The sequence below is a fragment of the Lingula anatina genome, chromosome 10 (genome assembly GCF_051362555.1).
Source record: "Lingula anatina isolate TDL-2025a chromosome 10, LinAna3.0, whole genome shotgun sequence".
Classification (NCBI taxonomy): Eukaryota; Metazoa; Brachiopoda; class Lingulata; order Lingulida; family Lingulidae; genus Lingula; species Lingula anatina.
Window position 1 is genome coordinate 8,874,502 of NC_141776.1, and position 27,557 is coordinate 8,902,058.

General features: G+C 35.0%; 1 protein-coding gene and 2 long non-coding RNA genes across 3 annotated transcripts; 2 read left to right on the top strand and 1 right to left on the bottom strand.

The window, feature by feature from the left end:
* Positions 1 to 997: 997 nt before the first annotated feature.
* LOC147759525 (uncharacterized) lies at positions 998 to 2,198 on the bottom strand. The gene is made up of 2 exons (XM_086997592.1): positions 1,439 to 2,198; positions 998 to 1,133 (listed from the first exon to the last, which is right to left on the bottom strand). Exons 1-2 carry the CDS (start codon positions 1,754 to 1,756, stop codon positions 1,050 to 1,052), a joined length of 402 nt encoding a protein of 133 aa, XP_086853718.1. The 5' UTR covers positions 1,757 to 2,198; the 3' UTR covers positions 998 to 1,049.
* Positions 2,199 to 4,764: 2,566 nt separating this feature from the next.
* On the top strand, positions 4,765 to 12,417 carry LOC147759526 (uncharacterized). Its single transcript, XR_015331394.1, has 2 exons — positions 4,765 to 6,107; positions 6,285 to 12,417. It is a non-coding gene; the product is annotated as an uncharacterized LOC147759526 (long non-coding RNA).
* A 13,038-nt stretch (positions 12,418 to 25,455) lies between these two features.
* Positions 25,456 to 27,035, top strand: LOC147759527 (uncharacterized). Its single transcript, XR_015331539.1, has 3 exons — positions 25,456 to 25,570; positions 25,750 to 25,853; positions 26,855 to 27,035. It is a non-coding gene; the product is annotated as an uncharacterized LOC147759527 (long non-coding RNA).
* The last annotated feature ends 522 nt before the right edge of the window (positions 27,036 to 27,557 follow it).

Consider the following 27,557-nt stretch of genomic DNA (forward strand, 5'->3'; position numbering starts at 1 on the left):
GTTTTCCATTACATTTTGGCCATTTCTATAAAAAAACGGCCGTTTTTCCATTTTCTGACGAAATGGAAACCCCCCCCCCCCCCCATACACGGACCAGATAGCAATAGAAGTTAATCTTACAGTTAAAATTCAAAGAAGTATATCCATAAATGGTTGCTTGTCCATTTAATTGTAATATACAATTAATATTTTCTCATTTTGTTTTAACATGTTTTTTGTTGGTATACATATAAAGAATGAAAACAAATATTTCTGTAGTATTTAACATATGTCTAGTTCCTTCCATGTTGCGATTTCTGATATCATTCTATATATACTAACAAATTTTTTGATTATTAAAATAAGTAAATAAAGACCTTTTATATCATAGGCTTGCACAAGCCTGAATACAAAAATCTCAGGAGATCTCTTAATAACTACACCTAAATTATCTTTTACAGAGCAAATAATGCTCATCTCAACATTTTGTACATGTGGGCAATCCCAAAAAAATGTGAAAAATAGTTTCCCTAGCAGGATTGCAAAATTTACACTGTTCTGATTCTTTTTTCCTTTTTAATTTTCATCAGATAAACATTGGTATTGAATATTCTATGATTTATTCTAAAAGAAAATGTATTCTGAATTAAGATTGTAAAGCACAGTTACCATTGTAAAGTATGGATTTTCAAACAAAACTTTTGTTCACTTCAGATAAATTTTAAATTTGAACTAATCATCTATTATTTCCATAAACAACAGTTTCTTGCTCAACTTACTGTTCTCCCTATGGATCTTGCACGATGTGAAGATTTCTCTGCAGCAATAACACCTGTCTCCACTTTCTAAAATATCTTCTCCAGTTATCAGCTGGATAACTGGCCATGTTGAACAGAAAACTCATACTTCTTGCATGCTGTAAAGTTTATGTTGATATAAGGACACTTTTAAAAAAAAATTCTTTTCACCTGATCAAAATGATTACTTTAATTTGCAATGCTTGCTTGATTGTCAATAAGTTTTCCATTGCTAGTTCAATGAGACATTCACGCCTGAAATTTTCAGGCTCACTAGGGGGTTCTTGATCCTCTGGCGTATTTGTCATGGAATATAGTTTTTTTTCTTACATGCCTGACCTGATCTTGCAAGGTTGTCTGAAAGATTTTAACAGGGACATTTAATCTCACTGAATCAGTGAGTGCTTTACAGTGCAAGGGTATGCAATGCTTAGGTTTAATACAGATCAGTTACATTTCTCATATTTAATTTTTCAAGATAAATTATTTATTCAACATTTTTACTACTGCCAGGGAAATTATGTTTTGACATTGTGAGATATGCATATTATTGCGTGCCCTCTGAGTTCCCACCATTTCTATAAATACACTGCCATTCCTCCTTTCTTGGAAATAATAGGGGAGCACAATTTAAATCATTTTTCTATAATAATTATCATTACCTGTGACACTTCATTTTTGAGATTATGAATGTTTGCCAACTGCAGTGCTTGATGCAGGGATAATTTGTGATATAAGTCCACCTGAATTGTTCTGATACAATCCAAATGGTTTTCATTACACTCCTGAAGAAGCTGCTGGCAGGCCACTCGAAGATGGTTTCCTCCAAGTGAAACTATTTTGTAAGTTGGCAGTTTTGCCTCATCAAAGTCTTCATCGCTCAGCAAAAGACATGGCAAGATGACAGTGTGATTTACTGGAGATGTCTTTAATCCCTTTTTAATTTCTTTCACCCAAGTAGGATCAATTTTTCTGCACATAAAGTTTTCTGGTGGAGCTGTTATGGTCAAGATGCTTATTTCATACCTTCCTGTAAATGAAAACAAGAGGACAAAATTAGAGACAATACTACCAAACTGTAGTACACTGAGTATCTAAGATCAATCATCTGAGGAGCCCTGTGATACAGTGGTTAGGGCACGTGTCTTCTCTCTTCAGGTTCAATTTTTATTGTGTGTCTTCAAGTAATGCAGGCTTGTTGATAAATCATTCTTCAAACTTTGACATTGATTTGCAGAAATGGAGCCTTTGGTCTGCCAGAAATCGCACAACTCTCTGAGAGCCTTAAAGCCTTCTAAAAAGTCTGTCTGGCAGATCTTTGGTGTTTTGTCCAAACCATATTCCAACAGGTGTTCTACTGCCTGAATGAAAATAAATAATAATAACAAAATGATTATTTATATACTAAGTGTAAAAGGAAAAACCTCACACATTATTTTAATGTATATATACATATAATATTATGTGTATACAAAGTTAATTTTGTTGTTCAATACATTACAGATTACTGTCCGTGCTGTCCATAGATATAGACTTCTGTCCATAGCTCATTACATGTATTAATAAATTCACATTTTATATTTTTCCTCAGTGCATATATACATAGTCTGGTCATATTAAATATTGCCAAGATCCTTGCTGGGGAGCTAAGTAATAAAATTATTTTTTATTGCCCTATAAATGTTTCACTTGGGGACTCTTCAAAGGTGTACAGGTTTAGACCTTATATTACAATGTGTGCTTCCTAGGTAACATAACTCACATGTATACACCATAGTCCACAAGTGTAGCCATCTAGTTGTTTTTCATGGTTGATGGTGACAATCTGGCACCCGATTTCTTTTCTTCTGGAAAAGTTGCTGAAATTACATTACAAGAAAAATTATACCTCTCAACTTAATCATAATATTGAATTGTCTGCACTTTGTACATAAAATTAACATAATTGTTATAAACCTATTATTAATACGATACAATATGATATATTATCATTTTTTTACATGACAGTTTTAATATTCAACTACCTCCAGTTTCTTGTGATAATATCCTTTTCTTGGCCAGTCTTTCCAAGGGAATTGACATACATGAATTTACCCTCCTTTCTGTCATAATACTATAGACACATGTGAAAAAATAAGCCCAAGTCATTACAATATGTCTTCAAAATTTATATAGATTTGTAATTGCCTAATGTCAAGCATATCTTATAGCAGAATTACAATTATTGCAGAGATAAACTGCCTACATAAGTAAAAACAACCCAAATCCAAAATTTAAATCTAAGAGAGTCCCATATAAGGGTTGAACACTTACATGTACCAAGGCAGAGTAGTGTCCTCATCTAATGCGAACTCCCACTATGATGTCATATTCTCAGAGGTCTTTTTTTATCACAAACAAAGAAAAATTAAAAATAGAAGCAAGCGAAATTTAATTCAAATTAATCTATTTATTGCAATTTGGGATAGGAAACAATTACTAACTGAATGCCACCAAACTTACATGTATATCTCTATGAAAATTAAAAGAAAAGTATTGAGAGTTATGATGGTCTTTTTAACATAAATAGGGAAGGTAACCTTTTTTAAATCTATAACATATATATATTAATGCATTTTTAAAAGTGCCAGTTTTACTCTTGAACTTGAATAGGAAGTCACATATTGGCAATCTAAATGTGACCCTGAAATTGACTTTTGACCTACTTTTCACCATGAACTGAACTTTGCAAATTTTTAGGCCCTTATATCTCCAAAACTGGCAGAGATATGCCCAGGCTCGTTTAAAAAACATTTTTAAAAATGTTTTCTTGAAACATTTCAAGAACGTTTTAAAAGGGTTTAGTGAAAATGTTTTCTTGAAATGTGTTAAGAACGTTTTTAAAAGGTTTTTTGAAAACATTTTTCCGAAACATTGTAAAAACATTTTTAAAATAATATTCAGTATTTTCATCATATATTATTTGAGGTTAGATTTATAACACAGATTCCAAGAGACCGTAAAATCACCTTTAAGACATAATGAAAAAAAATTGTATTTTTGTCAAAAGAAATATTTATGTACAATGGCTAAAATTGAAAGTTTTTTCTTTAAAGCATATTCGGCTACCTATTCAAAGTGAATATGGCTAACTAACCTTTAAGTTAGAAAAATAAGTCATGTTTCCATCATATACAATTCTGGACATTACATGTGGTTTGACATGGAAAACCTGTAAAAAATAATTTAAATGATGATGTTTTAACCTCATATGACCAAAAAATTACCTCTCCTTAAGGATCTTGGAAACATCTTGACAGCTTTAAGATTCTTAATATGTATTATTTTATTGTTTGTGATGCTATGATAATGACGTGAGCATGCCATCATGAACTAGAGTATGTATTTGTAAGACTGATATTTATATATAGTACTGTGTATTTTACAATTTTAATTGAAGCTATAAGGGCCAGTTAGGGTACACAATGTAACATTTAGAGATTAAGTGCCAGTTTTCCTAAGCACCAGACAAGTGCGGTAAGGTGAAGGTTCACAGAATTTGACCTTATTGGGCCGAAATACTTGCCTGGGGACCCTTTTAACTTTTGCCATATGACATCTCCCAATACCGTATTTTTGGGGATTTATGCCTAATTTTAGGTTTTCTCAGCTTTCGGAGCAGATTTTCAGTAAGCAGGCACGCTACTCTTGCATATGCTTATTATTACCTTACTAAGTTATATATTTACAAGGTATTGTCTTGCCAATCATTGTTCTTCCCCCAGAGATATTCAAACACAAAACTAAAAGTCTTGAAGAATAGTTGGCGACCTGCTGGGTTGTGAGCCAGTCGTCCCTTGAAAACGGCTTCTTGCCAGTGACAGTATCTATAGATACTTTTAATTTCTTTGTTTTGCTACATATGCTGGTTGTTCTTTTCTCCCAGTTTCAAGACCCCTGTTGAATTCTGCCAGTAGAAATTGCTGAACTCCCTATGTATATCTTCTCACACTTCTTGGAACCTTAAGGGCCCAGCCAGCTGGGAGGTCCCTTCTGTCCCTTTGCTTTTAAGTGCTTGGGGCTAGCACACTTTCAGCAGTGCTGCTCGTTTTCACTTCGCCCAATCTTTGGGCCCACTTGGACCTTACAAGGTCATAGCCAACCTGTTCAAAAAGATGCTGACCTGCAGCAGTATGGGATGTAAGTTCTTCCTCAGTTAGGTAAGACTTCATGCTATGCAGCCTGCTTCCAGACACCTGAATCTGGGGGCAGCTTTTCCAGCTTGTGCCTCGCTGAAATCATAGCACCTTATCTGTAACCCCAAATGGGACGATAGTTCAGGAATAGCCAGCAGCAGTTGAGCACTATGGTAACACCCAGCGTTATCAGATCTCAGGAACACCTCTCTGACAGCAGGAACTCTCTTCTGTAATTCACGGAGGGATGATTCCAAAATTGAAATGACAATAAACCAATTTTTTACACAGTTGTCCAATATGTGAGTGTATCTGAAAAGGTAATTATGTATGTGTGTATATATACACAGAAAAAAAAAGATTCAAATGACATTTTTCCTTGTGCAAAATGGAGGGTGAAGCAAATACCTCTCCAAAAAGAAATCAATCCAAGTTGATCCTGCTTAGTAGAAACTAATAGAATGTTATAAATATTCAAATAAGTTCAAATAGTAAGTTTATGAATTTATAAATCTAATATTTATAAATGAGACCTCAATGTTTCTTACATCATGATTTTCACCATCACCAATCATCACTGCTGCTGTGACATGCCATGAAATCCCTTTTTTGGCAAACCAGTCTTGTTGGACCTCTCTATACTTAGGGACTGTGCACATGGAAAATCTATTTTCTAAAAATTTATTTTCTATTTGCGGTATCTGTGCCCTGAATACCCCGCGGCGTAATTACTGGCAGCGCGAGCCAGTTACTTCCAAAGCTGTAATTAATTCTGGGCTGTGCTCAGAGGAGATTCTGATACCTTGACACATGCGCAGTAGTGTCTCTAAGCTGTGGAGTTCATCAGTTTAGTTGTGACGACTTGAGCATACAGACGCGTAATATGGCTAGTGGTAGTGCAAAACAAGTTGGAGGAAGGTCAAAGGGGGTGGAAAATTGGACAGATGCTGAGACTATCGCGCTCATCAACATCTGGGGGGAGGAAGATATGCAAGCACATTTTGCGAGTGTGCGTTTTACTAATGTTCAGGTTTACAGGAAGATTGCAGAGCGGCTGAGAAAGGATTCGGGTGTTGATCGTTCAGGCCATGCAGGCTTGCCAGAACAGAATCAGAAAGTTGAAGGAGAACTATAAAAAAGTAAAAGACAACAACAAGTGAGTTTCTTTTGAATTTTGCAATTATCAGTTACGTTGTCAGATTTCTGACTTCATTCACCTTCTTATTTTTCATGTGGTATCTTGTGATTCATCTCTCAGGTGCTGTTACTGTTGATTACCAATATCCATGTGTTCATTACATCTTCAAGTGTTTCTTTCTTAATATTTTTTCAGTGGTAGTGGTAAGGGGCACAAAACGTGCAAGCATTTCGAGGAGCTGGATAAGATACTTGGAAATCGCCCTCTGCAAATGCCCCGCAACTTACTAGATACAAGCACCCAAGCCACAGGTAAGCCATTAAAAAGTGACAAGCCAGGTGATTGGGAAGATCTGAGGTGTCACTGTTGTAATGTCCTTTGTTTGTAGGCCCAACTACCTGGCATCCACAAACAAACAATTAAGCATAATTACCTTTTCGTTCCAGTAGCTTGCTCTTGGCATTCTGCAAACATGCCACTTTTAGAAAGTGATACAATCTGTCGTCTTGATAATACTGCTCCTTTTGATGTTTATTGCAACAAAAAAAAAAAGCCATTTTTCACTTTGCCTTGACACAGTTAATTATTAAAGCTCATTCCTATATGGTAACGGTTGTGTTTGGAAAAGTTGTTTTTCTTATAGAGGGCAGTTAAATAAGGTCGTTTGTTTACATTTTATTTCCACTCTGGCCTGCTTTTTACATATTACTTTAGTACAGCTATTTTAATAAGAGAATACTGATTGAAATAACTATATGTAACAGGTATAGTTTTGAGCTTGCAATGGCTGCATCTTGAACCTAAGGTGTAATCCAGCAAATTGTAAATGTCCTATAAATCACCGCATTTTAACCCTTATAATGGGTGGAGAGTAGGCTGTGGTTGATAGCAAATTAATCCAAAATTGAGAATATACCCATGGTAAACAAAATACCGTAATACCTCATTGTTACTTTCAAGTGCACGTTTCAACAAAAGACTCGGTACTTAAATGCACACATTATCTGCATATCCAACAGTCTTAAAAATACAAGAGAAGAGACAATGAAAGCAATGAATAAATTTATTATTTTCTGTAACCAATTTTTGTTTTTAGGTCAGGTAATTCAAACTATTCAAAAACGGAACTTCTATCACAAAATGGAGAAAGAAAGTCTATCTATTGAAAAACCCCATTAACGATTCCCTTATATCTTTTCCTCGAAACCGTGCCCTCTCCTCTCTAGGTGGTGGATGATACCCTCTATGTTCATGGTCCTGCTCTACTTGCAAAATAAACTCAAAATTCATTTCATGTTTGTGAACTAAAGAAATATTATGTAAAGCAAAACATGCCATTAAAAGATGCAAAACAAATTCAGTGTCAAAATCAATATGATATTGGAGAATGCTCCATTTCTTTTTCGTCCTCCCAAAACAACATTCGATGGGCATCCTTGCCCGAGAACGTCTATAATTATAATTAGTATGCAACCTATTTAAGTGTCCATTATCTGGGAAGGGCCTCATTAGGTAGGGCTTCAGCGGGTAGGCAGAAACTCCCAAAATAAACAATGGGACATCTATTCCTTCAATTTTTCTTACATGTTGATCATCCATTGGGAACAGCCTCCCCTCTTCTGCCTTCCTGTAGACATTCGAATTTGTCCAAACCCTGGCATCATGGACACTGCCAGGCCACCCCACAACGACATCCAACACTGGTCTCATGGTCACACACAACCTAAAAATGGAAAAAATATCAAGCTCATGCCACGTAATGACTAAAAAATATTGTCACTTTAAACTGAAGGAAGGATACAGCAAGGTCAGAAAGTTTCTTATCCCCAAATTAATCATGAAAAATTTTTTTTTAGTCAGCTTATGAAAAAAAATTTTTTTGGTAGTTAGGTGTAAGACTAATATTTTTATTTAGGATATTCTGCACTTAGTAAATAGAAAATTAAAATAATAATATAATAGTCTCACGTTTATTACTATTAATTTAGTGTTCTATTTCCAAGTATTGCTACAACAATATTGTTATTGCTAGCTATCACAAGTCTATTTTTTACCTGAGCAACAAGGGAATAAATAAATAATTTGATAGTGATAATGACAGTTGTATAAAGTACAAGTAAATGAAACTTACAATTTTATGTGTTGTTAAAATTTGGTTTTGGGTATGTATATTGTGGTTTTTACAAGTCTTAGTAAAATTTGGGTGTGGACACATGGATAATTTCAAAAGTAGTGTAGTATTTATCTGTTTGTTTCTTTATATCTATATGTAATGTGCTCTAAGGTTTTTGTCAGTTATTTAAGCATTTTTTTTTTTATTTTATAGATTTGGACCATACGTACGCACGTATACAGTCACACAAGTTTGTGTAGAGACAATAAATCTTATGAGTACAAATACAGTCTCCTCTTTTTGTATCGAAGTGTCACCCATCACATTTCAAGTTCAAATAATTTTATGTCCTCTTTTGTATGACAAAATTCTTGCTTCTTAGGTGTCTGCATAAAAATGAACTGCTTACTCTAGGTGGCATTGTCTATTATTCAATAGGGGTGTGTGGACTATACTAAACCGAAGGGGTGGTAGGTTATGTCCTTTACACTAAGTTTATTACACTGATGAACAAGATGTAGTGCTTATGCATTTAATCAGTGTGTGCAGTGGTGCAGTCAATCTTTAAATGATAAGGGTGTTGGAAGAACCAGCGGGTGACCATTAAACGTTCTAATATTTAATCACGGGAAAATCACGTATCACCAGGTATAATGTCTTCGTTTCACGAAGGGCAGAGAATAAACAATTGCATTCACAAGTCGCGTGAATGGGGTGCTTCACGAATCACGCTAAATAAGATGAACGTTTCACACACCTCAATAAATAAATAGCTGTTTTTTATACAGATTTATTCTGTACATTTTTCTCTTAGAATTTGAGCAGCATTTATTTGATTTTGATTAAATACTTCAAGTTAATCGGATATTTCAGGTACATGTTGTGTTGCGTTTCTCTTGTTTTTAATTTTCCCATATTTTTAATGTTATTTTATTTCTTTAGCCTACGCATTTTGTAGGTGTTTTGGTGACAACATTTCATCTTTCCTTGGAAGCTAGGCTTCATCGCCTTACTCAATGTGAACAAAAAAACCTAATGAGTGTAATTTTTAAAAAAGGGTCGGGCAATTAGGGCACACATAATTGGCATGCTATTTAACGAACGGCCACTCTCTGCAAATATGTTAAGTCGATGAATAAGTAGAAATTCGTTTTTGTTTTCATCATATGTTTACCATATGTCAGATAAATAATGGAAAAAGCCTGACTACTTAAGAATCTGTGACATTCCTATAATTGTACGTTTGCTTAGATTTTGTTCTGGAAAGTGGTATTTAAATGTGGTTCGTATTTATTTGCGTATTTATTTTACTAGGTAAATTTTTAATGGTATTCACTATTGTTTAGGGTGTGCGTATAATGAGTGTACAAACTAATACATTAGTGTAAGATTACTTTCCACTTGTGAAATATAGTAGCTGTATTGCGCTTTATAAACATAATTCCAACTGCATTGTAATGGTTATTGTTGTTTTTTGCAATAAATTACTATAATTGAAAATTCACAAGCCTTCCTCTCATTAAATGAAATGCTACATGAATTTGAAACATTATCAGTGCTATAAGTAATTGAAATAAGTATAATTGTCCTTATTTGATTAGATAAGGGTAATAAAGACTAACCTAAAATCGCCTTTACTTGATCGGAAAAGGGTATGTTCAAGCATAGAAGATGCTTATAATGGAAAGCTACAATGGTATGTTGGCAGTTTTATTATCTATACAATTATTTATCACATGTTTCTTTTTTACCGATAGAAATTAAAATATCAGTGTCCCGTATGATCATAACCTACCTCCACATCCCAGGTGTTGGTAAGTGCAGGGCTAATTCGTTGATCAGATATTCAAACGTCTCTCGCTTCATTCTGAAACTTTCTTGCCAGTCCCTATCATCAAATGTTTCATTAACGATTCTCTCCCACCAATGGCTTGACCTAAAACAATAAAACTACATAACAATAAATACAAAAAAATGCATTATGCATACATTTCTAGTATAAAAACTAATCAGGCTTAAATATAATTCCCTAGTTTATTGTTGAGACTGTTCTATAACAAAATTATTCTTGCATATGAACAATGTTAATATAATGGTTTCATAGATAAATACATTTACCTTAGCTAGGTGCACACATGTATATATTCTCCTTTAGTTACTGTTTCACACACTTTATATTTCTCAAACTTTTTTTTGTGTGTGTGTGTGTGGGGGGGGGGGGGGGGGGTTATACCTGATGAGATGATTCACCTCATCTGGATTTCAGAATTTGGGGTCCATAATACATTGAAATCGCCGTAAAATAGTCGTGAAGTCGTGTAAGGAAACGAACACGAGGAAAATGTCACATTGTTGAAACATTCCCTGTTGATAAAAACAGCAAACATTACCTTTCCTGAGACCAGATAGTCCTCTCAGGTGAAACGATCAGCAAAGACAACAAAAGCAGCATCAACTGTTTTCGCCTCCTAGCTCGCATTCTATAAAATCTCATCCTCCGTTGCCGCATCGCTTGCCATCGGATCATGACGGTTGCACTCATATCTGTCTTGTGTATAGCTTCTTCATCTTCTTCGTCTTGTTGTTGCACAAAATCGACAAACACTTTTCAAAGCAACTGCAACCACCATTAACTTTCTAACTTCCTACTGCACATGCGTCAAGGTATCAGAATCTCCTCCGAGCACAGCCGAGAATTAATTACAGCTTTGGAAGTAACTGGCTCGCGTTGCCAGTAATTATGCTGCGGGGTACTCGTGGCACAGACCGTGATCACAAGATACCGCGAATAGAAAATAGATTTTTAGAAAATAGATTTTCCATGTGAACGGTCCCTTAGTTGGTAAAAACCTTCATAGCTCAATCCATGGTGATCAATGCTTGTGTTGGGGTAAGGTTTTCTAGAACGTCTGCTTTCCCTAATTCTTGGTTCTTGGACCTCACTATGTGATTTTCCACAAGAAGATTGAATCTCTAGATTTTCTGAAGTCAAACAGCATTTCCTCTTTCTGCTCAGGGTACCTATGTGAAAAAGTTATTGTGAGAAGCATATAATAATAATATAAATAATGATATAAAGAAACAGACACATATATAATTCATTATGCATATGAAGACACATCAAGTTCATTTCTGATACCTTCTTAATATTTACCTGAAACTTGTCATTTCATCCATTATGACCACTTCAATGTTATCCAAAACAGCAGAAAGACCATCTCAGCTACCACAGGCCATATTGTGATCATGGTTGCATTGAGCAGGAAGTGACAAGGCATAACTTATACAGTGGTCAGCACACTGATCCTTTTTTATTATATGTAGTTTGTAGTCTGACTTCAGATAGTTCTTGGCATCTCTTAGTCTGGAGTGTTGTTCTTTAACCCATGCACTAGAAAACCCTAAAATATGAATATTATTTTAAAAAAAACAGTCTTAAATTTTAATTCCAAATATTGACATTTGTTTGGATAGAAAAAAAATAATAGCTATTTTTATCATTATTATTATTATATTTATCAATTCTAACCAAATGTCATTGGTGTTTTCGCTAGTGACATTTAATGTTGTCATTTTATTGCACTTCGTCATATAATTGTTACTTTCTTACCACTGTTTGCTAATCATAATGTCCAGATAACTGTTAATTACCTAAAACATAAAGCATGTTATAGCTCTCATATATGAGAAATATCAAACAGTAGAAAGAGAAATCAATGCCTAAAGACTTCTTAGGTTGAGTATGCACTATCAGTAACAAGGCAAATACTGCAAGGCATTATTTAAGTCTATGTGGCTAATTTTCAGGAAAGATGAGATAAGATGCTTATATTTTACCTGTGTAACAAACCTGTTATCAGCACGCATCCCATCAATGTATTTTGATTGTGTTTTGTTCCTTTGGTGAACTTGGTTCCACAACACACTTTCTTTATTGGTGGAACTGTTGGTTTTGCTACAAAATGATTTAATAATTTTTATAATAATATTCCACCTTATACCCCTCAAACATTTAAAGAGATAATGAGTACGGCTGTAATTCGTGGAGACTTACTAGGCTGATCATGTTGAAACCCAATTGCCCTTTTTAAGTAATATTTAGTCGTGATCTGTTCCATCTAGACTTATAAGTTTCATAATATAAAAGTCATAAATAAGACACAAAATTAGGCTATTTTACATAAATGAACATTATTTCCCTAGGATAAAATTATAGGTTGCTAAACAGAGGCCATACCTTAATTCGGCGCGTAGTGCCGAACCTTGGGCGCAGCCTTGGTCCCCCTCCCAGACCTACTCACACTCGGGCACTGCGCGGGAGGGGGTCACCCTCCCAGTGTGCAGAATATTTGAAAATTAAACCCAATAAAAGGGACATCTGATGCATTTTTCGGATGAACAAATATTATGTGATTAGAAAAAGTATGATATCATGTTTTGGGTTAATTTATTCTCGGTGAGAATGTGTTTTAAAAAGATGCTCAGAACCTTTTATGAACACAGACATGTCATTATGGAAATAAACTTTATAATAATAATAGTGACTTTAAAATAATTTTAGTCAGCTGCACAAATGAACATTAATATTCAAATTATTTGCTAAGACTGTTGAGGCTTTTCCTGATACAGCATGTAGAATTTGGTTCCATTTAACAACTGTACAAATGCACCTGGTGTTGACTGGTGGATACATGTTCTGGACTGCTGTGTCTGTTTCTGTCATTGGTATTGGCTGTATTGACGTTGATTGCACCGAATCTACCTCCCTTGCTAACTCTGGTGATTCCTCTGCAATAAACAACAACACCAATGCTTTGTGTACACAAATCTTTTTCTTGGTTGTGCATGCACATTTCAGTGCATTGGTTGCTGAATTATGGGTCACGACAACCTGCCCAAACACGGACCAGTACCTTGTGTCCTGCTCTTAGACTGAATAGAAAGTGTACTGCTTTGGAAGCGTGTGTACCCATTTAACTACTAGGGGCGAGTGGGCAGCATCTTTTATTTCACTGCATTATATTCTTCAATCAGAAGTAAGAATTCGATCCAGCGAAGCCATCCCCAGAAATGCACTGCATGACGTCACACCTAGCCCACTGCGCATGCGTGCATTTTTAATGAGTTGCTAGATTGCCATAGGAAAATGAATGGGTTCGCGATTCATGGGTAATTTGTGAAAATTGACAAACTAACGGCCTGATGCCGATAGACAGCAACGCTGTGCTATGCTTTAAGCAACTCCTGACCAAATATTGCAAGGGTTTTTAAAAAAATTCTGTTGCACAAACGTACTAAGATGTTTGCCGTGTATTGCCTATAGCCTACCCTCAGCAAAACGCAAATATTTTCAGAAATAGTGATTTTAGACTGTAAATTCACTCAGAAACAAAGGCAAACTAATTCGTTGCCAGCAGATATCGTTGCCATAGCACCAGCAGATGGCAGCACCATACAGAGTCTGATTAAAGACTTTCATGGCAATTGAAGAACTTTTACCACTGTACAATGGAGTCCAAAAAAAGTACTTGGCACAAATGTAAAACTGCCCAGTGCAAGGCCAAGAATTCAATCAGTATTTTCAATCATATTGTCAGATTCTACATGAATTGACTAACAAAATCACTATTTAACTAATCTCTTAATGCAAAGTTCCTATCATCATTTAGTAATTATGCAAAATTCTTCTTTCAGATTGCTATTTATTTTAATTTTTAATGCTGCAACTGTTCCAAAATAATCTTGTTGTAAAGGAAAAATGCAAACAAGAAGTGGAAGACCAATTTTACCCAAATTATTCATTTATTTGAATATAAAAAGAATAAGATCACGTTTTAACAACTTAAAATAATCTTTCATGAACTCTTTCATGAATAACATATTAAACAAAAATAAAAGTTATAAATTAGTGGTAATGGCTTATTTTGGAATATATGACACCGCACATCATCAGTACCTGACTTGGTACAGTATAGTTACTACTTGGATACAGAGTTTTTTGTGTAATCTCATATGTTTTGCAGGGAATGAATAGGTGGGATTTGCCAGCTTTTGGTAGTCAATATTGGCTCCTCGAGCACTTATCAGAGAGTCTGTGTGCGATGCCATTGTTGTGCTGTGATTGGCTAGTTGAGTCACATGAAGCCCTACTGTAGCACCCTCACGTATCGCGTCGCCTGGCAAAGGCAGGAATGGGATGGAATAGATGTGGTCACACAAATAGCCGGCTCTTCCTAGTGAGGCAGTCTGCATGATGTTTGTGCAATCTTTGTTACCGCAAGCTGGTGGAGCCGTGTACCGAACATGCACTGGAAATAGCGGCCCATGGTTGTTACTTGATATTAGATGATATTACTTGATATTACTTGTCCACTAAAATGCTTTGATTATATTTTGAAAAATGTGTTCTGTGTGTTCTAAGGTACCTAGTGAAATTCTTCTGTAAAACTTTTTTCCGCATAGAGGACATTCAGCCATTGGATACACTGTTCTTTTCAAAAGTAACACTTTTACTGGCTCCTGTGTTTTAGCTGTTGAATTAGCTGCAGGTGGTTCTGATGTGGTTTTCAATGTTGATGCTGAAGGTGTTACAACCTCAGACAATGCCTTAGTATAATTGCTGAGTATTTAGATTGCTTTCACATTTTAGGCATGCCCAGTAGTTTAATACACAGGATCTAATCTCAATGTTTCTGCCTGTTTCTCCATAGACCATAAAGTTAGGAGTGCTGGATTTTAGGTGAAGCAAAATTTTAGGTGTACTCTCTCAATCATGCCTAATTTGCCAAAGCCCCAAATCTCTGATCCATATAACAGTATAGGTGTCACTATTTTATCAAAGAGAAAGAGGTGGTCTTCAATGGAAAGGTTCCGTGCTCTTCCTTTCTTTAGTAGGGCATACATTGCAGCTGTTGCTTTTTTGCATAAGTATTCTTTGGTTTGTAGGAATGATCTTATTGGGAGAAGTATATTCCAAGATACTTAAAATGCTTAACAATTTCTATTTTCTTGCAGTTGTATGTGAATTCTAGGATGCTTTTGCTCTCCTTTACCGCTTCAAATAAATTATAATTTGCATTTTAAAAAATTTAGCATCATGCGACCGTGGCACGACAACAAATGTATTGTCCTTTCAAAAAGTCTTTATTTGGACTGATCTTACATAAAATACAGTACTTTCTTCACATCCGATCACTGGTGTATCTCCCTCAAATTACACGCCAACAGCTTTTTATAGTATAGGGTCACATGACCCACGTGACACAAAAAGGGTGCTAACACCAGCTATACATATTCATTACATCTATTTATATACTTTAGCTACTTATATAAAGGTACAATGTACTATTACATATTTATATATATATATATGTGAATACATGTACCCTATTACAATCATATCCACTTTTTAAAAATTACTTAAATAAAGAAAAAACTGCAGAGATGCAAGTGTGGCCCAGCTCACACAATTTAAATAATCCATTTGAGGTCAAATAAGCAATTACAGCTTTGGAAGTAACTGGCTCGCCCTGCCAGTAATTACGCCGCGGGGTATTCAGGGCACAGACCGTGATCACAAGATACCACAAATAGAAAATAGATTTTTAGAAAATAGATTTTGCATGTGAACGGTCCCTTAGTGTCTACAGAAAAACAACACACAGTGCATGTGCTGTTTGCTTCTTGAAATTCGGAAAATCTGCAGCATGCGCCTTCGTCCTACTTGAACCAGCCACTACCAGTTTCACGAACTTAGTTTCGAATGTAAGTTTGATCAGCATTTCAACTATATATACTTTCATCCGGGAATAAATTCATAGAAGATACCAGAGCCTATTTTAGTAATTTAGGCACTGATTAACGCTGGAATTGATTGAAACAGTCTATAATGAAAATCGAAACTCTGGGAAGCGAGATTTGACTGGAATGTTTTACGATAAAAAAGTCGGAAGATTTGCGTCGCTGGTGCCTGCTTTTTTGGAAAAAGTCCATGCTGATTATTTAATTCATATTAGGCCCCATGCATATATTTTCAGGAAATACCAATGATAATATCTGAGGTCCTCTACCAGTGGAGATATTAGGCTATATGAGGGGTGGGTATCTAAGACAAGCATCAATTGACAGGTTGTAACCAAAGCAACAAAATTATGATATAATTTTCTGTTGTTATAAAGATTATTTATCAATCTTTCAAATATGGTAAAGGGCAAAGTAATGTACCGAACAAATCATGTGCATTTTGTAGAGCAAATTTGAGAGAAAATGCATCACTCACACAGCTGAAAAGTTAAGCGGAATCTCCACATGAGGGTTAAATATGCATTCTTACAGCCGGCATGACGTCACAAGATGGCCGCCATGGGCAGTAAAACATTGGATTGCACCCATTAATCTCAATGTTAAATTGGCAAACTGATTGTTCATATCAAACAGACCAGAGGACAATTACTTGTGACATCCACTTGGTCATATTCATTAGGGTTTTAAGCGTCAGTCAATGGTCCTCAGGAGGATTTTCTAGAGCTGCTGGTGATTTTATCAGCGATAAAGCCAACCCTTCTCTAACGGGCTGCAATTACAGTTTACACCTGATATTGTCTTTTTATCAGATATATTTCTGGAATCTTCCCACTGACAGCACCTAAATGGGACTTACCTGGATTTCCCTCCTGTCCGATGACCTTTACAGGTGATTTAGCTAGAAGAAATAGATCGATGTTGCAATATTCACTTTATTAATTAGTGTCAGTATATGACCCTTGTGTCGATTTTATCAACCAGAAAAACTATACACTTGTAATAATATTTTGCTTTGATTTAAATGGTGGTGAGGGAAAAACAGACTTTATATTCACTATCACAAAATACATGAAGCCTATGTCTTGTATAAAATTATTTGTAATTCGTTTTCCACGTTTTTCAGCAGTTTTGTGGTAATTAAAACATTAGAGCTGTCAAGCACAGAAGCATGAAATCCTGTGCCTTTTGGTTATCATTATAAAAAACCTTAAAAACAATTATTCTGATACTAATTTTCCAGGTATTCAGCAACAAATACAGAGTAATTAAAAAGTTGTAAAAATCAAACTGTCTGTACATAGAACATTTATTATCTTTATTTTCTTACAGTGTAAAAAAACATGCATATCACAGAAGTCGACCCACGAGCTTGCTGCACAGTCACAGTAATTTACAGCTCAAATATACAGTGCAATACAAATATATTTACAAATTGCCATCTGCATGAAACATATATTAAAAAAGTTTTTAAATAAGAAATAAATGGATTGCATCCATCAAAGCTGAACATCTAAACAGTTTTATGTTTCTTGGCATTTCTACTCTTATTGCAATACCACAACCTTGCTTTAGGCAGTCGCTTCAATTTTAAACAGTCTAAATGGAACCAATTGTCACATTTGTCACATGCTACCATGTCTCTGTCTTCCATTGATGACTTGCAATAGCAATACACAAGCTTGCTGGTGGATGGCATTACTGATACATTTACATTTTCAATACGCCTTGTAAGAAGCTCTGGCCAAATGCACTTTTTCCAAAATGATGCCAACTTGGAAATCATGGTCTGAATGTAACTATCATCTCTTAACAATCTGGTCACCACACAATCTGTGGGCGACCCCACAACGAAATCTGCATAATGGGCACCAGTCACAAACATTTGAAGCTGCACTTGTGAAAAATAAACATGTTGACCTCAAAGAAAAATCAGCTTTGAGACAAAAATTTTTGATAGATGATATGGATTCCCTGACAGACTTTTCTTTACATTGATAAGGACATTTGATTTCTACTACTCCTAAACCACAACAGGTACACCTCATTATCCCATCAGGTGATCCTGCCAAAAAAGGCATATCCTCAGAATTGAACAGTACACATTTTTTTAGACTACTGTCTGTGTGTTGTTGAGAAACATTATGAATGTACAAATCACGGGGGATACAATTGCTTGTTAAACTGTTTTTTGTCTGATGTATTTCATTTCCATATAAAGCAAATGCATTGTCCTCATTAAGTCTCCCCCACTCCAGGGCAGGAACCTTTGGTGACTGGCTCTGAGGGTTGCATATTTTTTCTATGGTGGACATAGCTGGTTTTTCGATGGTTGTTTTCAATACATCTCCTGCAACGGATGCTGTGATTCTTCCAGCTCTCATTTCGTGCCATAGTGAAGATCCTGCTTGGTTTCATGTGTTTTTCTCCACCACTTCAATTTCCTCTGCATTCATCTTAATGTCTGTGCTGCTGCACATTACAGAAAGGTCACTGTGTGACAGCTCACTATCCTGGCTGTTGTACAAGTTGCGTAGAAATGCGGGGACCTTTGCTTTTTTTTCTGTCCTGGGGCCCAATTCCTTGAAGCACTCAGAATAACCATGAAAGGTGCTTAAGCAAACAACATCAGTTCCAAATGGTTTTAATGAGTCTAGAAAAGCTTTCTGTTCCTCAGCAGTGAATGGGGGTGGCAGTTCTTTTTTTTTTTTTCACGGGCAGATTTTCGCAGTTTTACTTTTGCCGTGGCACTGTATCTTGATTAAACGCAACGCAAAGCTTTAATATTTCACACATTTAATAAAGTCATAAAGATGATTAACTGTGGGTATTATGAGTTTACTCTGTGAGAAACCAACCTTGCCACTTTCTGGCCGATTTGTCTGGTGGTTAGAAAAACTTGCACTTATATCAAACAAACCATCAACATCTGGAGTCACTGCAGCTCTCACATGCCATGATATCCACTTCTTCCCAAACCAGTCTTGCTGAGATTCTCTGAAAAGGGTAGGCAAGAATTTCATGGCCCAGTCCATGGTCACCATATTTTGTCAGCCCAGGTAATGAGACTCTAAAATGTAGAAAAAAATTTTTTTAATATGTAAACATATAAATAAAAATGAGCCCTTTTTTAAAAGCAATTCATAAATATAACACTTACTAAAAACCACAAGTTAGATATATAACAATAACATTCTATAATAATAATAATAATTCATACTCACCATTAAATCAGAATTTGTTTGATCAACAACTAAGAGTGACAGAATCTGAAGTCTTGCAGTGGTGGATTCTGCTGATAGATAACATTCTACAAGAGAATGTGTCAGACTTTCACTGACTTCAGGATTCTCAGGCTGTTGTATTTGTTGCCACAGTTTATCTTCCTGACCGGGAGCTAAACAGCTCAACACAAGGTTCACTCCCTCCTTTGCTTTTTGGGTGTAAAGCCTCTTGGTGCGGGGTACCACTTCTTTTAAGAGGTGTGCAACTGTCCCTGAACAGGCTCTACTCCACCCAAGAGTCTACCTTTATGTATGCCATACGCTTGGAACATAACCATCATATCTTTGAATCATTGAACCTTCTGACTATGGAGATTCAGCTGCATTGTTGCGTTCAGTTGAAAACCATTGAAGTGAGTCAGTCTCATAGAAATATGAAGAAATAAGAACGTGAAAAACTGTATCATTATGACATACAGAGAAATGTAAGATGAGACCCTTTCCTCCTGCAGAAATAATGAAGGCATTTGCTGGTGTGAAAATGTTTCGAATTGATTTTACTTTAGTCTTCATTTTCTTTCTCTTTCTTTCTTATTCTTGTGGGGTGCAAGAACAGAGGATGTATTTGGCAAGGTCCCACGATTCTAACTGCACCTTTGCTGTCAAACCCTTGTGAAAATTTGTCTCATTTAACATTCACTTACGGTTCTCAGTCTATTCTAGAACATTTGGTGATTTTTTTTATAGTTCTAATGTTGTTCTATGATGAATGTAACAGTTCGATCAGTGTTTTTGGGAAGTCTTTCAGAATGTCTTAGAAAAGATTAAGAACATTTGTCATGAAAAGAGAAAAACGTTATGTTCTAGGACATATTGAGAACCGTAAGTGAGCGTCAAATGAGACACATTTTCGCAGGGGAAAGGATGCATTTTTGTTATCCTCATATCAAATTTCCAAGTTTTATAAGACTGGAATTTACCAATATGTCTTTCTAAAAGCTAGCTGTTTAGTATACCAAAAAATTCAAATATTTGAAGGATTTTATTGCCTAATCATGATATTGAGTTAGCAAGTTATAACATTAAAAGACAAGTTAAACAATTTTTCCATATCAGGTAGCTCTCTTGTGCAGAGAATTACGCTAGTATTACTTGAAAGGAATGTTACTTTTTTTTCTTCATTTACCAAATTTCAGCTGATTGAAAACCAACTGACGCTGGTCTGTCTTTGTGACTTTGATAGTCAATGGTTGCCAGATAATTACGAGCCCTTATCCTGGGGGCTTATAAGAATTCCTTTTAGAACAGTACATTAAAATATGAGAATTGATACATTGTTTCTTGTGTGTCTAAAAGAAAATAATAAGTTTGTGAAGTCATCCATTGTTTTCCCCCTTTTTTATTAAAAACCTTTAATGCTGTCATGTTGTATATATTATATCATCTCCCTGCCTTAATTTGGGGAAAATACTTGTTCCTGACATAATGTCATTCTGAAATCTTTTGTTGATGATGATTTGTCTCAATGCTGTCATAGTTTGTGAACCAGGCTCCAACCATTTTTCCTCCCTGACATCAGGAGATAGGGTCTATGTTCCAAAGACATCTCCAGACATCTACTGGTGATCATTCTCAAAATGGTGGATGCCCCCCCCCCCCCCCCCCCCCACACACACACACAACTTTGAATGAGTAAAAAAATCTGAATCTAATCTGATCTGTTTCTTTAAATTTTTTTTTTGTTCGTGTACCAGTATTTTGGTGACTTTGTAACCATAAATAACAAACATGTTTTTGTGTTATATCAAATTTACACAGTGGTTTTAAAAAGTAAAAAATTTAGGCTTCTATAATAATTAAAATTAGCAGGATTTGGTTATTTTTACAAATACTTATGTACAGGTTTTATAAGTACTGAAAGAAGCTATTTTATAACTAATGGTAAAACTGGTAAAGTTGTAAACCCATAGGCCTTGACCCGTATTTTCATATTTATATATTATGTATGATAATTTAATGGTGCTGTCACAGAAAAAAAAATCATGAACCTTATGTTGCAACATGTCTTGTTTTGTGTCTGTATATTTTGCCAGCTTTGCTGTCTAGTCTTATGTTAGTGCTCATCTTATGGTTTGCGCAAAGATAATTAAGTATAAAAGATGTCTGCAGCAATTGTGTGTGAGTAATATGGAGAATATCATTTTATTATTTCTTTGAATAAGAATATAAGAACATTTTGCAGTAAGTATACTGAAGCTTTTATACTAGCATGTACACTACTGTTATGATCTCATTGTAGTCTTTATAAAAGATGAGTACTTTTTTTGCTTACATTGTAATTTTTTTTATTGAATTTAAAGACAAGGCATTTTCTCATCTTAAATGTCCAAAGTTATTTATTGAGTTTGCCTTAAGTAGTGCTAATAAACTAATACCAGATAAAGCAAGTCAGAATGATGACTGAATCACATTGTTAATGCCTATTATAAGCACTGGTACCTAGTTAATTCCCACCTGGTAATTCTGGAGCTGTTTGTAATCAAAGAATGTTTATTTATTTAATTAAGCTAATTAGTGCATGGGTTGAAAATGGTTTATTGGCACACGTACATGATGGTACAATAAAACATACAGTAGTGATACGTATGAAACCAAGTGTACCCTGGTGGAATTTAGTGTAACTTGTAAGAACTGGTGGTTTGACTTGCAGTATTTAATTTAATTTAAGAGAAACTGGGTTTGAGTTGTAGAGAGGCATAGATATATAAAGAAAGATGAGAAAGAGATATTAAGCATTTAAAAAGCTTCAGACTCTTATAGCTGTTGTTATATTTTCTCTCTCATGCCTCATTGAGCACATTCAGAACAGCAGACTAACATATCCATGGATCACATATGGCAACCCACTAAAAAGCTTGCCACTTAATTCTTGCTTAGACACTGAATAGATTCCCTGTGGGAATTATGCTATATTTGATGCGTGGATCTGTTAGTCCACTGTTCTAAATGCGCTGGGTAGGTGGTAAAACTTAGGCTAACAATGGGTATGTATACAAAACTGACGAAGAATACTTGATAAATAAAATTTTTCAAGTTTTTCACCACTTGAGAGTTACTTTTACACTTACTGTAATATTTAAGATATTTCATTTACACACATAACCCCAACCAGGTAATATGATGTGACTATTTTATTCAGCAGTGCAGTGGGGATCATATATATAGTTGTATATGTGTCTGTATATGTATCAGTTTTTTATGGAAATCACTGAACACACTGTGGACAGGATATACAGTGATAAGAGAGAGAGAGAACATTTTAAAAGTGGCAAACTACAGTTTCTTTGCAGTGAATTTAAGGCTTTTGTTTCCTTATGAAATATTACAAAGTACATATTAATATACATGGGGAATTTTTAATGCACAAATGTAAATAAAAATCACTGTGCAAATGTTTATAAATACAGTTTTTATGTCTTTGAAAATTACATTGAAAGTCTAAAATGCAGTACTGTTATTGTCATTATTTATCATACTTGTATTATTTTAGGTAATTATATGTTTGTATCAACTGTATTCATTACTTTAGATTTTGAAAATATATTTCCCCTTGTTTTTCTCAGAATTCTCATTTCAGCATTATAAATGTACCAACCAACTTTTAATTATAAATAAATATTAATATTATTATTATTATTTGTTGTTGTAGCTTTATTTATATGAGTGCTAAGAATATTTATGTCTAAGAGCTCAATCCCAATGAAAATAAGAGCACATTCAGAACAGAGAACAAACAGATCTGCAGATCAAATGTGACCACCCACTAACAAGCTTACACACTGAACAGAGCCCCTGGGGATTATGCAACAAGCATTCAAGTGGGTCAGCCATATTTGATCCGTGGATCTGTTAGTTCGCTGTTCTGAATGCGCTATATCTGTCCAGATAGATCAGTTCAGGGGGACTGTCACTGAATGCAATTAGATCACGAGATAAGCATGCCACCCCCTAGGCTTTGAGTAGAAATCGGAAAATATGGTCATTATACAAGTACGTTATAAACAAGAGGAAGCGTGCCAGTCTGATTGCATTCAGCGAGAGTCCCTGTGGAGTTGGATCGACTTACATAGACCAATAGTGTCATTGGGAATGAGCCCTAAATTAAGGCACTAGTAGATATGTCAATGGCAACACTAAGACGAATAAAAATAAAATGATAAGGAGAAAGTATAGTAACAGTAAAGCAAAAACCATAGCTTGTAGTGTACAGGACAGAGACACGTTTTAAATAGGCGGTATATATATTGCGTATATTTATAACTAGCTAGAAATTCTTTTCACCAGACCTGGCAAATTTACAGCAGCACAAATTAACTCAAAGGTGCATATAAAGCGACTAGACTTGTCAAATTGTTGTCAATAAACTTGACCAAATGCCGCCATGTATAGTTAGGAAAAAGTATAACTTAAAGAGATAATAACTCTTCGTATGAGATCTATATTTTCAATAAAAACATTGTGAACAACTCAGAAATATAATATGTTTTACCACAAAAACGGCAGTTATAGCTATTATTCTGATATCTGAGCTTGTCTTTAGACCACTTATCTTCCATTGATGGCTATACTCTGTTAAAAAACAAACTTTTTAGAAAAAAACGGACTAACTTTGAATGTAAAAATGGATTCATTAACCATTGGTTAGAATGGGAAAATTGTTTACTCCAGGAAAATTCATTTTATGGCCAAAACGAAGAGTTATTATTCCTTTAAAGAAATAGCACAGGTCCTCTGAAATGGAGGGACGGATAATATATCAAGTCTACGGCCAGAAATATGATAATGTTGCAGTTTTAAAGCTTTTTTCAGATGATAGAGTGATAAATTTCATTTTGAGTTCTTTTGTTTCTGTTGTGAAAGAAGCTGGTAGTAGTTGTAATTTGTATGCCTTACACGGGATGTACAGAGCGACTTTCTCGCTTGTAATGCATCTTAAAAGATAAAAAAACACTTTTTTCCGAAAAGACTCTTTGGAGAACTTCTGTTAACGACTTTTGGGTTTCCATTCTAAAATATCAAACCACGAATTTGGAGAAACTGGAACAACTCCTCCTTATATAGAAAGGTAAAAATGCAAATAACGAAATTTTGGTGTAAGTCATTGAATGGCAGGACTTTTTTTAAACGTGTATCCATATACATGTAGGTGGATTAAATATAAGAAATCGCTTTCAATTCAAAGCAAATACAAGCTGAAATCATGAAGCTCTAATTTGAAAAGGGATTTGGAGATTTATGGTAAAAACAGAAATCCCCTAAAAGTTAGCACTTTCCAAAACGCGTTAGTAGCGGCTTTTAACAAAACGGGTATAGTGAACTTGAGAAGGCGCTTTATCTAAGAACCTTCAAGTAATAAAATTTATTTAAAAAGAAAAATATCTGGATGTTGTAATGGATGATGAAAAAAGAGAAATCCGCATATAAACTTGGTATCCATACAGTTTGATACACAAACATGTTGATACACTTCACTGGTGTCACAATTAGGGGCGGATCCAGGATTATTTGGAGGTGTGTCCATTTTTTTTTAGAATGACAGGTCTCCGATGCGAAGGTGACCCTTGCCCCCTTGTTGTGTGGTTCGGTGTTTTGGACCCCCCACCCCTTTGTTATTTTTATTTATTATTTTTTCTGCATGGTTATCCCCACTCCTCACTATTATTCTGCCTCCTAGGTACTCTATTGATTTCGTTTTGATAATCATTCTCAATCAAGTTCAGAGCGCAAAGTTTTATGAGGTCTATAGTTTTGGGTCTTGTAGTTCTACTAATCTTAAAACAATGTAACACATAACGGGACTCGTTTGCAGAACTCAGTAAACTAACTCTTATGAGATTTATTTTTTTTTCTTATGGAGCACATTTGGGTCCGTATGTACTGCTGCATAAAAATAAAATGTTAGATATACATGTACAAACCTTATTCACCACAACTCTAGTGTTAGATGTTTACAGTGCTAGAGCAATAGGCGACAACATGGTTTAATTGGGCTTCGTTAATAATAATAATAACCTCATTCATTTGGGATGAAGGTCTATGGACAAAACAAAAAGGCTTGTTTGTACAATAACCTGATGATAACGTTTTTAGACTAGGGAAAAACGCAGCGTGTCTTCTCTAACACAATCCCACGACAGTGATACTATATTATGTAACCAGGTGAGCATTTTGGTGAGAGGTATTCAGATAGGACCAAGGTCAATAGGAAGAGGAAGAAGCCTCACATGCCACATTGTCACACTTTCCACGCGTAGACTGATATTTTGGCACTGATGTAGTTTGTTGTAAGTACTGTATACATGTAGATGTTATAAGGCAACACTGATCGTTTTATAATGACGATATTTTATCAAAAAGTTTACATATCCCACTTCAGTCGTAATGGATCTCGGATATATTTTATTGACATGAATGCCGAAATGAGCTTGAAATGTTAAATAACTTCTTATGTTGGTTTTTCCAGAAGGAAAGCATTTGCTCATAGGGAAGTGAGAAGATTATTCCAGCCGTCCAAAGGTCTGAACTTGTTATTCCGTCTTAAACAAAGCAAGACGACAAAGCAGCTAGGTAACTACCGGTACATTCTCAGCTCCCAACGGGTGCCTTTTTCATCTTACGATAGTGGCATGTACAAATATATCCTGTTTATTATAGTTAACTGACAAAAACAGTGGTTTTCTACAGAACTAGCCGCGACCAGGAAAGAAAACGTATATTTGCTAGGCACTGTCGACCTCCGTTGACTTCAATTTTCATGATTGAATTTCATACCATCCTTGATAATACAATCTGAAATAAGATGCTTGAACAAAGTATCTGATTTTAAAAGAAATTGAGCTAAAATGCTAGCGTTCGGATTACGAAATTATTTAAGTGGGTGAATTGGAATAAAGTAATTGGTAAAATTATTATTTTGTCATTGACCAGTGTTTTATGTTATCCTACAGAACCGATACAATTTGAGACTGCATTGTAACCCCCGACCCCGCATTTACAAAATCCAGAATTATCATTATCAAAACTAAGCTTTCTGTCAAATGTTTACATTTATCTACTTTTAATTCCGCAAATATATAAAGTCCAAACACTGGTATCTTTAGTAACAGTTGGTATACAGAGCAGCGTGATTGTACTGCCGGTTTTCTGTTTTTATGATAAAATTATCTATGTGGGTAAATATGCAGTCTCCATGAAAATACTCTTCGTGGAAGGACATGGCTTAGCAGAGATAGAAAAAACATTAAGATTAGTATGTTGACTTGTAAAAGTGTGTACAGGGCATGCAATAGTAATAATGTCAATTATAAAGTTATAAAGTTTTTTTTTCGAAAGTTTTTCTTGTTTAAGAAGAAAAATTAACTTTATAAAGTTATAAAGTGTGTCATTGTATAGAACGTGTAGGTTCAATTTAATTAGCATTTAGCTTTTCTTATAATATGATTTATATGTCTCTTAATGCAAACTGTAATGGATCGGTGTAAAGATTATATTTCACTTTAAAAAATATAAGATATGGTTTCTTGCATGTGGATTTCGTATAATTTATTTCATTTTTCATTTACTTTCAGTGTCTCGTAACAACCGTCTTACGATGAAATTGGACGCACTCCCAGCAAAGACATCAGATTCGTGTTCGCCAGCGCCCGCACCCATGTCAACGTTGTCTTGCGTTTGTCGTATAGTCAACTTGCAGGGTTGACATTTGATTTGAAATGTAATGTTTGCTTTGGGTTGTAATATTCTGCATCAAAACGTGTATCAAATGAAGTGCAACGTGTAACGAGTGGTTTATTCGTGAAACTTCTAATAAAATGGACTAAATCCAAGCTTCAACCCTGCACGTTTCTGGTATATTACTATTCATGTGTAAATAAGCTGTAATACAGCACTCTATCAGCACACGGTGTTTTTATTGTAATTTATATTTTTTGTTTATACCCACCAATAATCGAATCTGAAACAACACTTTTGAAGTTATCCCAAAACAAAAAATCCCTTGCTTAAGTGATCTATGAAAATAAAATTAATTGCAAAATTATCATTAAGTGATGTGCAGGTAGAGCACTGTGCTAGTGCGACCGGTTTATTGTTTGGTTGTAAAATTATATGTGTGGGCAAATATGTAATAAGACGCTTTGTTATGCAATTGAAAATGCATTGATTTTAATGAAGCTAACTTTAGAAAAAATAAGTCGTGACTCCATTACGTAAAATGCCCGAGTTTTATTGTGGGTTCATTGGGGAAAAAATGAACGAGATGTAAATTTACAA

Coding starts and splice junctions, on each gene's coding strand:
- LOC147759525 (XM_086997592.1), bottom strand. CDS start 1,756: ATGTGCAGAAAAATTGATCCTACTTGGGTGAAAGAAATTAAAAAGGGA. Junction 1,134..1,438: donor TCAAAAATGAAGTGTCACAG/GTAATGATAATT, acceptor AAAATCTTTCAG/ACAACCTTGCAAGATCAGGT.